This window comes from Pan paniscus, chromosome 10, assembly GCF_029289425.2.
Source record: "Pan paniscus chromosome 10, NHGRI_mPanPan1-v2.0_pri, whole genome shotgun sequence".
Taxonomy (NCBI): domain Eukaryota; kingdom Metazoa; phylum Chordata; class Mammalia; order Primates; family Hominidae; genus Pan; species Pan paniscus.
In genome coordinates, this window is record NC_073259.2 from 110,968,137 (window position 1) to 110,986,118 (window position 17,982).

Consider the following 17,982-nt stretch of genomic DNA (forward strand, 5'->3'; position numbering starts at 1 on the left):
AGGAGACTCCTTGCAGGAGAAAGCCAGGGTTGCAGCTTAATCTGGCTCAGCTCACGCCTTTAGGGAAAAGAACTGTCTTTTCTTTGTGTTTCTTTTCCTATACCACCAAATTGGTAAAATATTCTAGGTCAAAAAGACCCTGTGGGCTGGGCACGGTGGCTCACGCCTATAATCCCAACACTCTGGGAGGCCAAGGCAGGTGGATCACCTGAGGTCAGGAGTTCGAGAACAGCCTGGCCAACATAGTGAAACCCCGTCTCAACTAAAAATACAAAAATTAGCTGGGCATAGTGGCAGGTGCCTGTAATCCCAGCTACTCAGGAAGCTGAGGCAAGAGAGTCTCTTGAACCAGGGAGGTGGAGGTTGAGGTGGGCTGAGATCGTACCAATGCACTGTAGCCTGGGGGACAGAGTGAGATTCTGTCTCAAAAAAAAAAAAAAAAAAAAAAAAAACACACACACACACAAACAAACAAAAAAAACAACCTTATGGAGCAATAATCACAACTCATATGCTATCAATAGGCCACAACCTCTGTGATCATTGAATATCTGATGAGGTCATTGATCTCTGAATATCTGATGAGGTCACGATCACTGGGTATCTGATGAGATCATTGAATATCTGATGAGGGGGAGGAGTGGATCCCCTAGGCAGGAGTAGGGCACAAAAAAGTGGGTATGACTAATAGATACTGTGCCTTTCCCATTTGCTTCCAAAAGGTCTGTCTACTGTAAAAATGGAGGGTAAATTCTGAAGCAGTTTTTGTCTCTAAGTGTCTAGCTCCTGGAAGCTTGTTTAGTCTGAGCCTCTGTGTCTTCATCAATTGAATGATGCTGTATTTGAACTACCCACATACATCAGAGACGACCTTGGAGCTCAGAGCTCTGTACATCTGCTTGTTTGCTTGTTCCCTTCCCTAGAGAATACGTGGTAAGGTGAACAGTGTACTTCCCCCAGGAGCCTGCTTCTCATTTTGTAGCCCATTACTAAGCCACTTACAGTAAAGACTCTCAGGAGAGTATTTTCCTAAAAGGCGTGGACATGAGCTAGTAGAGGCTAAAAATATAGAGCGCTACAGAAAATGTTTAAACCAATGCATAAATAATTGAAAGTTGGAACAATCTACTGAGGTCAGTGGGATGTTGTAGGTTAGCAGGTAAGGGTTTTGGTATACTCCTAATCATTTGGCCCCAATTCACTAGAACTTCTACTTCTTATCTTAATTTTTAGAATGAGGAAACCTAGCCACTAAGAAGTTAAATACTTTTCTTGAGGTCTTCAAGCTCACAGGTTGTGCAACTGGGTTCTGAATCCAAACAGTTTGACTCTAGATGGTATATCCTTAACCCCAATGCCATTCCATCCCTCAGGACCCCAAACCTAGGTTATCACTGGTAGTTTGGAGTTCATAACTCTAAAACAGCATGAGTTTAGTGGAACACTAGTGCCTGGAAGATATTAAGAGATCTTCCCTAAACAGGGTCCCATGGTAAATACATATAGGAAATGCTGAGTGAGATTACATTGAACAGGTTTCCTCCCTACAGAACTTCTCAGAGTCTTTAATAAGTTCATGTGCACTATGGCTCTCTAAAACCTAGATGTGGAATTTTTCAGATATAATGACCCTTGGAATTCTTTTCTGATAAAATACCTACTATCATACAGATTTTGACAGAATATTATTGGGGAAACACTGCTCTAAAGTGTAGTCTAGATTATTTCATTTGTTTTGCCACTTATTTCCTTTAATTTCATTTTATAGGGTCCAGAAATGTGTTGTAAACTGCACAGCTTAAAGGTCTCGTCTGTATTTTCATCTATGGCTTGCTTCTCCATTTCATTCACAAAGATGTTGGGAGAGATGTAAACACCCAAGTAGAGTATGCACACCACAGTCCCCCTGCTCTGCCAAGCTACTTTTCTTCTGGCGAATGGCTCAACCCCAGCTCTTATTGCTCATTGCCATTTTTCTGTAAGTATTCACAAACAATACAGTCATTCATTCTAGATTTTCATTAAAACAAAAAACAACACTTTAAAATCAAAGCTTTCTACTCTCCCTAGTCTTCCAACATCTTTCTCATCTTCACGCTTTCTCAAAGATTCCTGATGGGGTAAAATAAAACACGTGAAAGGGGTAAAGGAATAAAAATTGTGTGAGCATCTTCTGTGGCCTCAGAGTCACACCAGGCATAGCAAGACCAGTAAGTCAATCACTGGTAGATCTGGGATTTAGATGCCCAATATCAAGCCTATATTCCTCCTACTCTTTATGTCATAACATGGGACTACTATAATGTTTGGAACCAAAGATATGAATTCTTCTACGGGCAAATAGTGGTCTCTTGATTTCTCATAAAACCTTGGCCCCAGATAGCTCCCTGATTCACGCCCTTGTAAGTAACAGATAGGTGATGGGGTGAAGTCACTAGTCCAAGGACAGGGTACCAAGATCTACCAGCCAAGCTTCTCTTGGCTCTCAATATTTTGTTTCAACATTCCCAGTTTAAAGATCGTTCTCTTTGCAACAAAAAGAGATGCAAAATAACTGCTGTGTCATTCTGCTTTCTCATAACAATTGGTTTTTTTTCTGATTAAAAAATATATAAGCCCAGAGGTTTTAGCATAATAGACCTAGGTCAATTTCTGAAGTCCTACCACCTTGTCTACCTTAGACAAGCTACTGAGTCTCTGAGGTTTAGTTTCCTCCTCTCTAAAATCGGTATGGCATTGCTGACTCCCCACAGCACTGTGATGAGTATTAAATATGACTTAATTCATGTGAAGCGATAATACAGTCTCTCATGCACAGCAAGAACCCCTTCCCAGGCAATAGCTTAGAACAATGGTTCTCATTCCCGACTTGGCATCAGAGTCACCAGTGGAATTAAAAAAAAAAAAAAATTCAAGAACAAACAAAAATCCAAAACACATGAAAAAATGACTGAAAGTATTGATTATATCAGAATTGTAAATTTCAGTATGACAAATTATACCATAAATCCAAGTAAAATGAGAAAGACTGGGAGAAAATCTTTGTAACACACATAACAGTATTCAGAGTATATAAAATGTCAAAAAATCGGTAAGAAAAAGGCACATTTGCCACAAAAAATACAATGTGTAGACAAATCACAATTTACAAAAAAGACAAATTATAAATGTTATGAAATATGACCTACATCTCACTAATAGTCAGAAAAATGAACATTAAATCAACAAATTACCACATTTCACTCATTATATTGTTCAAGATTAAAGGCAATAATAAGCATATATTCTTAAATGTATAGAGAGATGAGTATTCTCATGTTGAATCAGTGGGAGTATAAATTCTTACAGGACATTTGGAGAAAAACTTTGTAGTTCTGATTAAAACTAAAAATGTCCATATCCTACGACCAGATTCCACTTCTAGGTATCTACCCTAAAGAAATTTTTGCATATTACTTACCAAAAAAATTGAACAACATACTGCAGAATTGTCTGTGACTATAGAAACTAGAAAACACCATGGATGTCAAAAATAGAGGGATGATAAATAAAATATGATACACAGATATTAAGAACTATACTTCAGAGGTTAAAAGTTATGAACCTGATCTGTATGTATCAACATGTATACATTTTTTAAATGTTGCATTCACAAAATATATATATAGTAATTCTTAACAGTTAATAAATATTCTGAGGGCGCATTAAGTGATTTAATCTTTAGATCACATGCATTAAGTGATTTAATCTTTAGAACTACCCTATGAAGCAGATACGATTACTATTTCCATTTTACAGATGAGGAACTGAGGCACAGAGAAGTCAAGTGACCCCTCTCTAAGCCACAGCCCTGCATCCATGGAGTCCATCCTCTTGGCCACTCCATTGTGCTTACTGAAAGAGGCTGCAGACCAACGTGCACAGCATGACACTTGTCAATATCAACATACTTTTCCAAAGGACTGGAAGGAAATATGCTAAACTCATAATGATGCTGTCTTGGCTAGAAAGTTTGTAGAATTAGAATGATCAGGATAGAGGAGAGATGAGAAAAGACTGTAGCTTTATCTTCTAATTTTTTTCTTAAGAAATGATATGTTAATTTGTAATATTTGAAACTGCAATGACACAGGAAAAAATGAAAGTGATATGTCAAAATGTTAACAGCGGTTGATAATAGATGGAAGGAATATTAGTAGTTAATTGTCTTGCATTTAAATGCATTTTTCACTATGAAAGAAAAAATACCCAGAGACAGGTACTTTTGCCCCCTCCCCCCAAGAATGAGAGACTGGGACCAGGATATTTGCATTTTTAAAAAAACTCCAGAGTGATTCAGATGTTCAGGGATAGCTGTATTTGGCAGAGGTGTGGGGTGTAATAGAAAGATCATGGGCTTCGGAATCTGAGATTCAGAGTTCAATGCCATTTCCACTGCACATTAGCTGTGTGATCTTGAGCAAATTACTCAACCGCTCTGAACCTCAGTTCCCTCATCCATAAAGTGAGAGTACCACCTTCACTTAGTTTAATGCGGATTAAATGAAGAGTCATATGTGCCCAGCTCATTGCATAATGCGGTTCCACAAATACTAGAATTTGATTCTCTCTCTTAACGCAGCATCTTTTTCCTTCTTTTTTTTTTTTTTTTTGTGGGGAGGGAGGGGGCGGACAGAGTCTCACTCTGTTGCCCAGGCTGGAGTGCAGTGGGGTGATCTTAGCTAACTTCAAACTCTGCCTCCTGGGTTCAAGCGATTCTCATGCCTCAGCCACCTTAGTAGCTGGGATTACAAGTATGCGCCATCACGCCCAGATAATTTTTGTATTTTTAATAGTGATGGGGATTCGCCATTTTGGCCAGGCTGGTTTGAACTCCTGGCCTCAAGTGATCTGCCCGCCTTGGCCTTCCAAAGTGCTGGGATTACAGGTGTGAGCCACCATGCCCAGCCTTAACTCAGCACTTTGAGTGATTGTAACATTTTGCCAGGCTGTTACTAAGGCGAGAAGAATACTGGCCTATACAATTTCTACAGCAACTTCTGAAGTATGTTTGGAAAAAAAAAATCAATACTCACTAACAACCCTTCTTCAATCACCCAATACAGTGACCTCTGTTTCCTCTTCTGTAAAATGGGTGTAATAACATCACTTACTGACCTGTGCAGTTGAGATTCTGGATAATGCTTCAGAGAGTTCACCCAGAGTTCACATACATGCATGCGCCCCCCTCCCTACCACCCCCTGCAGCCCCGACACACACACACATACACACACAAACACACATGTCTTGAGTGCATTCCATCCAATTCTGGTAATTTAGTTACTTGTCGTTTATTTATTAGGTTGAAAACATTCTGTTCATTTACTATTATTTAATCTATTAACTCTGACTTAGGCCTAAGGGGCAACCTCTCAAGGAGAAAATGCTGATTATCTAATATAAAAGCTAAAAAGTTACATAGGTGCATTTTACAGATATATTCTTTCTCAGGGACAGTTTGTTGCTCAGAAAATGCTGTCTCTCTTCTCTACACCCATTGCTCGCTTGCTCTCACTCAGACATACATTCTCCTCCCCCAGGTTTAATTTTTTAAGGCAATTTTTAAAGAATAATTTTGATTTATGAAAAAATAGAAATGATAGCACAGAGTTTCCACATAACCTGGACTCAGTGTCCCCCATTATGAACATCTTACATTAATGTGGAACATAGGTTACAATTAATGAACCAATATTGATGCACGTTATAAACGAAAGACCATACTTTATTCAAATTTCTTTAGTTTATATCTAAAGTCCTTTGTCTGTTCTAGGATCCCATTCAAGATACCATGTTACATTTAGTCCTCATGCCTCTTTTTTTTTTTTTTTTTTTTTTTTTTTTTTGAGACAGAGTTTCACTCTCGCTGCTCAGGCTGGAGTGCAATGGCGTGATCTCAGCTTTCTGCAACCTCTGTCTCCCTGGTTCAAGCAATTCTCCTGCCTCAGCCTCCCAAGTAGCTGCCACCATGCCCAGCTAATTTTTTGTGTTTTTAGTAAAGACCGGGTTTCACCATGTTGGCCAGGCTGGTCTTAAACTCCTGACCTCAGGTGATACTCCCGCCTCAGCCTCTCAAAGTGCTGGGATTACAGACGTGAGCCACCGTGCCTGGCCCTAGTCTTCATGCCTCTTTAAGCTCCTCTCGGCTGTGACAGTCACTCAGACAGTACTTGTTTTTGATGACCCTGAGAGTTTTCAGGAGTAATGGTCATGTATTTTGGATAATGTTCCTCAATAAGGATTCATTTGATTTTTTCTCTCATGGTTAGACGGAGGTTATGGATTGTGTGGAGGAAGACCACAGGGGTAATGTGCCATTTTCATCCTACCAAGAATGCATACCATCAACATGACATCACTGATGATGTTAATTTTAATTTTAATTTTTTTTACTATTAAGGAAAGGTTTGTTTTAATATTCAGTTTCTTTTTGAATAATGTTGATTTTGGTCACATGGCTGAGGTGTCTTTGTCATATTTCTCCACTGTAAAGAAACTCTTCTCCCCCTTCCATGTGGTACTTTTTGGAAAAAAAGTCACTATAAAAACCCACTACTTAAATTATTTGGAACTCTAAATAGGAGATCTATCTTTTCTCTACTTATTCATATATTCGATCACAAGATTTAATTATATTTAAAAACTCAGGGTAAAAATTAATTGGCCCTGGCTGGTAGCTCACGCCTGTAATCCCAGCACTTTGGGAGGCCAAGGCAGGCAGATGACTTGAGTCCAGGAGTTCCAGATCAGCTTGGGCAACATGGTGAAACCCTGTCTCTACTAAAATTATAAAAATTAGCTGGGCATGGTGGCATGTGCCTGTAGTCCCAGTTACTGGGGAGGCTGAGGCATGAGAATCGCCTGAACCTGGGAGGCGGAGGTTGCAGTGAGCTGAGATCGCACCACTACACTCCAGCGTGGGTGACAGAGTAAGACTCTGTCTTAAAAAAAAAAATTAATTGGCTCGAAAAGTGAAAAGATACTTTTAAAATATTTTTTTACCTTAAAAAAATTTATTAAGGTAAAAAAATTTTCTTTAGATCGAATTTCATTCTTAATTGAACACAACACATATAAAACTCAGGTTCTGTTGAGGATATAAACATGACTGAGACAAGGTTCTCTTCTTGAAGAAACCATCCTCAGGGCTAGACATAATGTATATGCTGAGCACGCAAGGAAGTGCTGCAGTTAAAAGTAAGAAGTGCTTTGGGAACACTGAGAAGATTGTAATTAATTCAAGGAAAGCTTGATAAAAGAGGTCTGAGGTCAGGGCCAGCTTCTGGGATGTGCAACCACTGTCATACCACAGGAATCACACTTGGGGTTTCATGTTCTTTGCAACCTCCTTGAAATTCCTTTTTTTTTTTTTGAGATGGAGTCTTGCTCTGTCACCCAGGCTAGAGTGCAGTGGCACGATCCGGGCTCACTGCAAGCTCCGCCTCCAGGGTTCACGCCATTCTCCTGCCTTGGCCTCCCAAATAGGTGGGACTACAGGCACCCACCACCACGCCGGGCTAATTTTTTGTATTTTTAGTAGAGACGGGGTTTCACCATGTTAGCCAGGATGGTCTCGATCTCCTGACCTTGTGATCCATCAGCCTCAGCCTCCCAAAGTGCTGGGATTACAGGCGTGAGTTGAAATTCTTAATAATGACTTTTGAATTTGTGTTTCATAAGCAAAGTCCAATGGGACAATGAAGCACATGCTGGGTATTTGGAGACTCAGCTCATGTGTAATCACACCATTTGCCCTCTCCTTACCTTCTCAGCCATGGTTCTAAGGGGTTGCTTTCAAGCACGTTGGCCCTCTGGACCCACGCAGCCTTCCCCTCCCTGGTCTTACCTCACCACCACTACTGCCCTTTGCCCAGAGTCATGACCAGGAGGCATGGGCTTTGGGGGGAAGTTTATATTCTGCTGCCACTCTCCGCCAACCCTGGGAGATCTGGCAGGGGATTTGGTGGGTGATTTGGCTTCAGGCAAGCTTCCTTTCCATTCTCATTCCAGAGGTTACAATCTCTTGGGGGATAGCTCATCACTGTGGGTTGGTGCAGCAGGCCCACGGAAATGGAAGATGGATTTCCCCATCCTTGGTAGGGGCTTGGCTGTCAGCCCAGCCCTGGCTGGAAAGGGAACCCAGCAGTTAGAGGGCCAAGGTGCCCAGGGGAGGAGAGCACAACTAAATGGCAAATCAAAAACACCGTAAGAGGACATGAGAGAGACCACAGAAGAAAGGATAAAGTTATATATTTTAGTACTTTTAACAGCATTATTTCCTGTTATTGAGGAAGAGACCCCACGTTTTCATTTTGCACTGCACCCTGCAAACTATGAAGCTCGTTCTGTCTGGGGCAGTACTGAATAGCAGTTGAGTGTATGTAGGTTCTAGACTCAGAATGCCTGGGTTTAAATGATTTCTTCAGTATTTACTAGCTGTTTGACCTTGGGCACATTTACCTAACCCCTCTAAGCATCAGTTTCTATCTCTGAAAAATGGGGGCAGAAATAGCTCCTACCTCATGTTATTTTCATTAGACTGAATAAGATCATGTCTATAAAGCTACCTTTTACTGAGATAACTTCTCATGCTCTGCCTTCCCTCCCCAGCTACTCAGAATATTTGCTTCCCCTGTTAGATCCTAAAGGAGGCAGTTTCTCTTCCTTACAATTTCTATGTGTCCCCCATCTTCCTCCCCACCCACAGTGCTGAGAACATCATAGGTTTTCACAAGATATCTAATCGTATCCAGTCATGCCCCAAAAGGATTTGTTGATTGCATGCCCAAACACACTGAGCACTAAGTATGTGCACAGCCCTGACCAATGTGCTACCCCTGCCTCCCAATCAGCTAGAGAGGTCACAGGAATCTTAGCATAAAGCAATGTATTTTCAGGTGGGACAAAATCCCAGCAAAAATATTAGCATAGTACTCGGAAGGAATCTGGATGAGGAAACCTATTTGGAGTTCTGTGAAGTTTGGCTGCCCAGCAAACACCCAAATCAACATTTCCTAAACTCTGTTCCCAGATGTGAATACATGTTCTTAAAATAAAAAGGATCCACAGTCAAGTAAGTTTGGAAAATAATACACACATTTCTCTCTGTAAACAACTTAGTATAATTAGTTTTATAGACTCTAAAAGTCCTATAATAAAGAAATCAGGTAAAATAATATGCCCGAATTTCCCAAGTTTATTAATTATGGAACCACTTTAATCATAAGACATTTACCAATGTCTTGAAGAACATTAGCTATTTTCTAAAGCATAGTTTTGGGTTAAGCTACTTGAAGAAAGGGACGGTGTCTTGCATATTATTTTACACTTATACATAGAAGACAATCAATATTAATTTAGTGAATAAAAGAATTAATATTTATTTCTTGTTTTCGCTACTCTTTAACTGTAATCACATGTGACACATGTGATTACATGTTATGTGAAATGTAATCACTTGTCACATATGATTATAGTTAATCATACCTAATCACACATATGATTAGGCATTTTACAAAACACATTATTTCATCACAAAGTTCCTGTTGAAACTGACAAGGCACATATTATCAGCACTATATTATGAATGGAAAAACTGAAGCTCAGAGAGATTGAATGACTTAACTAAGGTCACACAGTTGGTTAATGTAAAAACTTGAGCTCAAATTCAAATCTGCCTGTTCCAGATCCTGTGTTCTTTTCATTGCATCTAACTAGAAAAGAACATGGAAGTTTGCTACGACATTATCCAAGACAAACATGATTGTAGCACTGACCTCAAATAAGCGCAATACTTTGGCCAATGCACCAACTTCTTCTTTGAGTGAGAAGATCAGTGATATGGCACCATTTTGATTGCAGTTGTCTTCAATATAGCTTGTTTCCTACAGGATAAGATGCATTTGTTTAAAACATTTTCCACAGTTTAGCAATTCATTCCTGTTAAACCTCCATGGACAAAGCAAGCATGAACTCTTTCTTCTAGTTAAATCTTGCAATACAATGAGCTATATATATTCTATACAGAAATATGTAGTGTGGTGGAAAATAAGTAAGTCCAGGGCAATTAAATGATCAATGATGCTACTGGGTCAGTTATCAACTTAAGGAATCTTCAATTATTCATTGATGTCACCGTTCAATCCTGTAAATTCAATACCTTTTATTGAGCACCTACTAGGTTCCAGGCACTATTTGGGCTCTGAGAAATTTAAAGATGAATAAGACAATGCTCTATCTTTTAGGAGCTCACAATCTAACTTAATAGACACATATATAACAAACTGAAAGATCCTTAGAGGTGATATAATATGGTTTATAAAATGTCCCAGAAAGACATTGAGAAATACAGTGTGGGAAGTACTAAAAATGGAGCATGCACAGGCTTTTGAATCGTAAGACCTGGATTGGGATCCTCTCTCTTTCATTTTCCAGGTGGACTACTTTGGGCAAATCATTCAGCTTTCTTAGTTTTCTCATCCGTGAAAGCATGCTAATAACAAGATCTGTCAAAACAGTATTCAGAGGATGAAAAAAGGAAAAGAATAGTTTAAAAAGAATATTGAGAAATATATAAAAATGATGGAAAATTATAAATACACAAAAATGACCTCTTGACCTTTGGCAAAGATCTCAGGAAGCATTAACTTGCTCCCATATGCTGAGATCTGAGACATCCAATTGTTGAAAAAGAGTCACAAAATCCATGAAAGTACACAAATAACCTATCAGAAAATAAACTTAGTCTTAAACTAAATCTCAAAGAATGTCCAGGATCTAGCACTTACTACATGCATGTGACAGAAAACCAAGGTTGGGGTTAGGGCTGACATTCCAGAGTTTGCTAAATCATTAGCCTAAGTCGAAAAATAATACATAAAATTCTATGTGTGTCCACAATAAGCAGCAGGTACCTAAAACTGGGAAGAAAAAAATTTGCAGAACAATTACTCTCTTGTAAGCAAGTTAATGAAATTAATGGAATAGATGTTACATCATCTCAATGAGAGAAGGCTGTGTTAGGAAACTCTTAGTGACTCAGAATAACAAGCCCTGCATGAATACTGATGACCCTTAGCAAAAAATTCTTTCGATTCAGAAAATTCAGATTTTTGCCAAAACATCCCATGAAACTGAGGTGTGAAGGAAAAAACAAATTTATCAGCAAGAGTGATTTTAGGGAGCTTCAAATGAAATGGAAGACTAAACTGTTAAATATCCCATTTTGATCATGATGTTATCTTTCTAAAAAACTTTATTTATTTAGAGCCTATAATTTCTGGGTATTATAATAAGCACTTGATTTGGATTATCTCATGTAATTTGGCAACAACCTAAGAGGTAGGTTTTATTAGGCACCAAGTGCCCCCTTTTATTGATGACAAGATTAAGGCTTAGAGAGGTTAAGGAACTTGCCTATAGTTACACAGTTAGCAGTGGAGCCAGGATCTGAACCCAGGTCATTTGATCTCTGCATACTGTCCATGAATCACAATCTCTTGCAGCCTCTATTTCTCTTCCCCCTTTTAAACCCTGCCAGAGAGGTACAGATGAGTCTCTGACTTAAGTCTTCTTCCTACTAAAGAATACTGAGCCTTCTTCTTTCCAGTTTCCTTGAAATGACAAAAGATATTCCTGTCTCTAGTTCACTTGGCAGCACTCTTTTCTCCTGTTGGCTTCCAAGAAAAGTAAGATATTTCTGATACACATCCACAGATGCCACTTTTGACTAGGGCAATTCAGACTTGAATGTACCTGGGCTTGAAGTTGAGTCACCCCCCAAACCCCACCCCACTACAGTGTGTGTTCAGCCAATCACAAGTCTGATCTCGTCTTCTCCAGAAATGCCTCTGGGCATCAGGTCCTTTCTTCCCACTGCCATCACCTGAATCCATTTCTTAGTGGCCTGCATCGATCCAGCCTGACATTTTTACTCTTGTCCTTCTATTTAGAATCCCTCAAACGCTCCATCCCCATGGCTTCTTGCTGATGTTTGGCAGTTTCTGTGGTACCGAATCTCTGGAGGCCCACCTACAGGAACCTCCTTTCCAGCCAAGCTGCTTTCTTTCTTGCCTTTTTAGCTCCTCATTAGAGTATTCACCAAATTTCCCTTTCCAAGATCTCACCTTCCTTAAAGGCTCTTTTGGGTCTCAATTCTCTTAGGAAATGTTTGTTCCCCTCAGCCCAGGTGCACAATCACTTCTTTATCTATGCTTTCCACTTGGCATTTGATGCCCACATGGTACTTCATAATAATTGACTCACAGAAATTGATTTGTCCTTAGTGCTCATCTAGTTAAACTCCCTTACATTACAGATGGGGAAAACTTAGAGCCAAAGGGAGAAAATAACTCACCTGAGGCCACATAGGTAGTGGAGGCTGGTCAAGAACTCAGGCTCCTAATTATCAATTTTTCTACATAATTCCCTTTGCTATGGACATAATATGGGAATTTAGTCCTGTTTCTTGCAAAGTAAAAGATTTACTCTGGTCCAGTCACCAGACAGTGAGTCAATACCACTCCTAACAGCCTATATTTCACCATGCTGATCCCCCTTCACTTGCTCCATTTCTCTCCATACACTTTGTAAATCAGTGTTTCTCAATGAGTGTTCCTTGGATCTTGACTCCAAAATTACAGGTGATTCCTTCTTATAATGCAGTTCCCTGGGCTTTACCTAAACCTGTTGAATCAAGTTGTCTTAGAATCTGCCATTTCAAAACCATCCCAGGTGATTCTTAACCATAGAAAATTTTGGAACCATTGATATATATACGGCCTATTTTTTTTAATTATAACTTTTCCCTAAATGTGTCTGCAAATTCACATTTACTATATAACACGACACTACTTTGTTTGTTATCAATATAATTTGTGGATTCTCAATCTTCTAAGTGCTCTATAAAGAACTTTAAACCCCTATGCTTTCCTGATGAGATCCCTGCCCCTAACCCCTTCCCACAGTTGTGGGGACCGTATTGCCAGCAGCACCAAAACTATGTGCAGGATGGAGCCAGGACCTGTTCTGGGATCACTCTGACTCTCACGCCGTTCCTCTGTACAATAAGTTCTGTCTCCTAAGAGCCATGTACTATTTTCATAAGAAGTTTTTTTTTTTTTTAAGGATTCAAAAAAAAAATCAGTCCTAAGTTCTGCAGTCTTTCTAGTTATATTAACGTTAACATTAACCATTCTTTTCTCTCCAGCCTCCCTGTTTTCTACTGAGAACTCTTCTCCCTAATCCTACAGATGACAGGGGCCTGCAGGCTCACATTATTTCCCGGGCCTGGGCTTTATGACTGAATCTCAAGAGTCCAGGTGCAGACTTCCTCCCATGGGTAAATATGTAGGTCACATTAAAGAATGTATTCTGCAATTCTTCACCTCAAGAAAATGCCAACAAATCCTGGAGAATGGAATATACCTTGGGCATTATTTCCAAGTCACATTTAGGATTCTTTCACATTCCATGCCCAGGGCTAACTCTTGGTCATTTTCCTCTCTGCTTAGTTTCTGCCTCCCCTGGTCTGAGTAAGTTTCTGTCTGAATTCTCTTCATGCCTCATCTTCTTCCCAAAATGAAAGGAGGATAGTTACTCACAATTTTGCCATTTTGATACCTTGCTGAGAGCACTTTATAAATATTACAAAAGAAATCTAGAAGGATTCCACATCCCATCCCAGATCATTAGGGACCAGCCCCTTCAGTGTACAGAAGAGTAAACAGACAACAGAGAGGGACAGTAACTTGTCCAAAGACACACAGCTAATTGGTGGCAGTTCTGGAGGCCAGATCCCCAACCCCCTAAAGCAATGGTCATTCATTCCTGTGAAAGCCACCGAGGACAGATGTTCTCCCACTTAGAAACAATTGTTGAGGACATTTGTCTGTTGACTTCCTGGACATTCTCATCAGCTTCCAACGAATTCAGACTTCTTACTGAGCTTATGAAACCAGGAAGCACCAGCAGTCTTCAGATCTCTTTCTCTGGAGGCCCAAATTCCCCTAACTGAGCAGCTCAGGCTGCCGTGGCTCACCTGTCCAAAGTCAGAGAGTTTCCTGCCCAAGCCTGGGTTTTCCAGGACCGCAGTGGACATGCTGGCTCCCCGGGAGTGAGGTCTCTGGCTTTTTAGGGCCTCAGGTACAGGCAGGTTTGCAAACAGCACGTGGGGCTGAAGGTTTTAACCTCCCACTAGGGAGGAGAAGAGAGCTACAAAGGGTGTCTCTTGTGCGGTGCATCTCCGCACAGTAACGCCCCTCGTGGGCGTTGTCCTGACGCAGGAGGCCAGGGCAGCCTGCCCGATGCTCCAGGTCACCTGCCCAGGACGGGCCGGAGGGGAGGGGCTGAGGGAGGGTGTGGGGGACGCAGGAGGCACCACTTCGCTGCCCGCCCTGGGTAAAGGGAAGAAGCCAGGGAGCGACGGGCCACCCAAGCCCCGTCGATTAGACAGGTTTAGGCACTTCCGGGACTCTCAGAAGCCTGGGAAGCGGGTTCTCTGCAATTGGACTAAGACTGCGACCGTCTGGTATAACAATTATATGAATAATCCTCCCCCACTTACCCCCAGCTGAAACAGTCAGGATTCTCATTTAGATTTTTGTTGTTGTTGTTTTCCCTTCTGTTAACCTCTAAGCACACTGCCTTGCTGTGCGCTGACGTCAGAAAACTACAGCTAGAGGGCACGTGAACGCTGAGCACAGCAGGTAAAGAGCAAATCTAAGAGCGATCTGGGTTTAAATCCAGCCTGGTGTTCTCCAGCTATTCGCACAACTGCTCCTGAAGCTCGGAAAAGAGGGTGGTAGAGCCACCTTGCTGGAAGCTTTTAAGAATAGGAATAAAGAAATGCATTAAAATTTAGTACAGTTCTTCCACATAAACACTCAGTAAATGGAAGATATTGTTTAAAAGCAAATCCACATAAATTTGACAATAATTACTGATACCTGTACCGTGTGCTTGGTGGTGTTCTAGTCTTTGGGAATACAGCAATGAACAAAACAGACTCTGCCTCCCCAGCCATGCTGCCATTCTGGTGGGCAGAAAATAAACATATAAATAAGTTTAGGTAGGGCTAAGTCTTTTGAAGAAAGTAAAGTAGGGGGATGGTCTATGAGTGAGCTGGTGGGATTTGGCCAGTGGTCTTCAAATAGTCAGGAAGATGCCATTAACCACACTTTTAGAGAAGACTGAGGGTGAGGCATTACTGACCAGCAGGTAAAACAAAGTATAAAAGAATGCTGGAAAGCAGGTTCAGAGGTTCAGAAAGGATGTGAAAACTCAGGGGCCTCAAGCCTTGAGTGCCTGCTTAATATTTTCCCAAGAGAAAGTAATGGGCTGTAAGAAAATAAGCCAATAATAAAGGTTGCTGGAAGCCCATCCCTCTCCTCCCACTGTTCTTTGACCAAGCATCTGAAAATAAATAAACAAATAAATAAATAAATAAGTAAAATAAAACTCAGGTTTAGGATTCAAAACAAGTGGTTTAACTCTTGGTTCTACCACTGATTTGGTCAAGCCCATGCCTCAGTTTTTTTTTGTTTTTTTTTTTGTTTTTGTTTTTGTCTTTAAAATGAGAATTTTAAGGGATATTTAGGATTCCTTAAGCCTTTATGATGTGCCAGGCTGTCTACTGTCTGCTAAGAATACAGATATAACAAGTGCAATTTCTGTCCAAAAGGAACATTTAGGGGCCTGATGAATATTTCCCATAGTAAGTTGGAAGCTCAATGTTGTTAAATATTGAAGGCGAAGATCTTGATTTCCATCCTCAGGAGAATCTGTATTCTTTATCTGACTCCGGCATTTTTCAGTGTAGTAGACATAAAACATGTTGTATTCCTCAGCCTCAGGATTTTCTTACAAACATAATTTCATCCCTTGATGCTACTTGAGGGCAATGAATGTGATAGCTCCAAAAATATTACAGGCATGCAATAAAGAAAAGCAAAGAATGTTTTCTACTTATTTGCATGCACACTCTGCCTTAGACACTGTGCCACGCTCTCCACGTGCATGGTTTCACTTCTTCCTCTTAACAATCCCATGAACTATGCACTCCCTCTTAATAGGCAAGAAACTGAGGCCTAGAAAGTTTAAACAAATGGCCCAAATTCAATCTATGTTTCACCCAACACCAAGGCACTGCACTGGCTCTCAAATACTTTTGCTTTCCTGTTTGAAATGAGGACAACATAATTTTGAGGACAACAAAATGATAGCTTTTCTTTCTTCTCCCCATAACAGCTGAAAATGCAACTCTTTTTTCTAATGTTTAATTTTTGTGGGAACATAGTAGATGTATGCATTCATGGAGTATGTGCAATATTTTGATACAGGCATGCAATGTGTAATAATCACATCATTGAAAATGGGGCATCCATCCCCTCAAGCATTTATCTTTTGTGTTGCAAACAAGCCAATTATACTCTTTCAGGTATTTTTAAATGTATAATTAAATTATTTTGACTATATTCGCCCTGTTGTACTATCAAATACTAGGTCTTATTCATTCTTTCTATATTTTTTTGTACCTATTAACCATCTCCACCTCCCCTCCAGGCCCCTACTACCCTTCCCCACCTCTGGTAATTAGCTCTCTACTCTCTAGCTCCATGAATCAAATTGTTTTGATTTTTAGACCCCACATATGAGTGAGAATATGTGATGTTTGGCTTTCTGTGCCTGGCTTATTTCATTTGACATAATGACCTCCAGTTCTGTCCATGTTATTGCAAATAACAGGATCTCATTCTTTTTTATTGCTGAATAGTATTCCATTGTGTATTAAAGTACCACATTTTTTTAAAACCCATGTTGATGGAGACTTGGGTTGCTTCCAGATCTTGGCTATTGTGAACAGTGCTGCAACAAACATAAGAGAACAGACATCTCTTTGATATACTGATTTCCTTTCTTATAGGTATATACCCAGCAGTGGGATCACTAGATCATATAGTAGCTCTATTTTTAGTTTTTTGAGGAACTGCCAAACTGTTCTCCATAGTGGTTGTACAAAAATGGAATTTTTAATCCTATCTCACATAAAAATGCCCTAAATCTAGGTTGAGAGGAAAGCACATCATTGCTATCTGAGAGAAGAAAAACTAATCGCTTCTTTAAAAAAAATTATTCTGGCAAAAAGGAAAAATTTGTTTATGCACTGAGATAAAAATAAGAGATTGCTTGTGCCATAAACTTGCAGATGATTTTTAAGCCACCTTTTTGTTCAATTTGGTTGGAATGCAATGTGCTGCTATAATGAGAGCAGTGCTGGGTGCTAAGGAAATTGAGGAAAAAAAGGCACGTCTAGAAGAAGCATCCACAGTCAGTCAGTAGACCACTGAGGTATTTTTTAACACTGCACAGAGGTGGGGAACATGTCACAAGATGAGAAGTTGTGTACTTGGCAAACTTAGAGCTGACCTTTGCTGATTTGGAAGTTGAAGATTACCCAACCATTGCAGGTTTATCAGTTCTTTCTTGTTTATCTTCATGTGCAGAAGGTTGAGTTAATCATAATCCATGAGTTCATGGCACAGAAACAAAACCTACATGACCCTTCTCTTGTTTTTTTATTCATTCTCTTTTATCATAATTCCTCACTCTCACTGCCTTTCCCCAGAGGCAAATTCTCTAATATGATGTTTAGCCTTGAACTTGTAAAATACATAGAAATGTTTGTGCGTATATGTATTTTTCATGGATATGTGATGTGGCACTATAGATTTACTACAATCTATGGAGGTACTATAGATTTCATAGTTTCTTTTTTCTTTCAACTGTGTTCTTAGGATCCAGCCATGCTGCTGAATATATATCTAGTTCTTTGCTTTTCTAAATGGTTCAGAATATCCCAGTGTGTATCTGCCACACTTGACTTCTTTATTTTCCAGTTATGGACATCTAAGTCACTTCTAATTTTTCACCACCCCAAACAATAC

General features: G+C 39.9%; 1 protein-coding gene across 2 annotated transcripts in view; it reads right to left on the bottom strand.

Annotated features, from left to right (window-relative positions):
* Positions 1-14,286, bottom strand: part of PAH (phenylalanine hydroxylase) — a 78,419-nt gene extending 64,133 nt beyond the window's left edge. The window contains exons 1-2 of one of the 2 annotated variants that reach the window (XM_008958014.5): positions 14,079-14,286; positions 9,817-9,924 (exon numbers count right to left, since the gene is read on the bottom strand). In XM_008958014.5, the coding sequence (XP_008956262.1) occupies positions 9,817-9,924; positions 14,079-14,138 (168 nt within the window). In that variant the 5' untranslated portion in view covers positions 14,139-14,286. The remainder of the gene's footprint in view (positions 1-9,816; positions 9,925-14,078) is intronic. The other variant, XM_003832571.6, reaches the window with a different exon arrangement.
* Between the last annotated feature and the right edge of the window lie 3,696 nt (positions 14,287-17,982).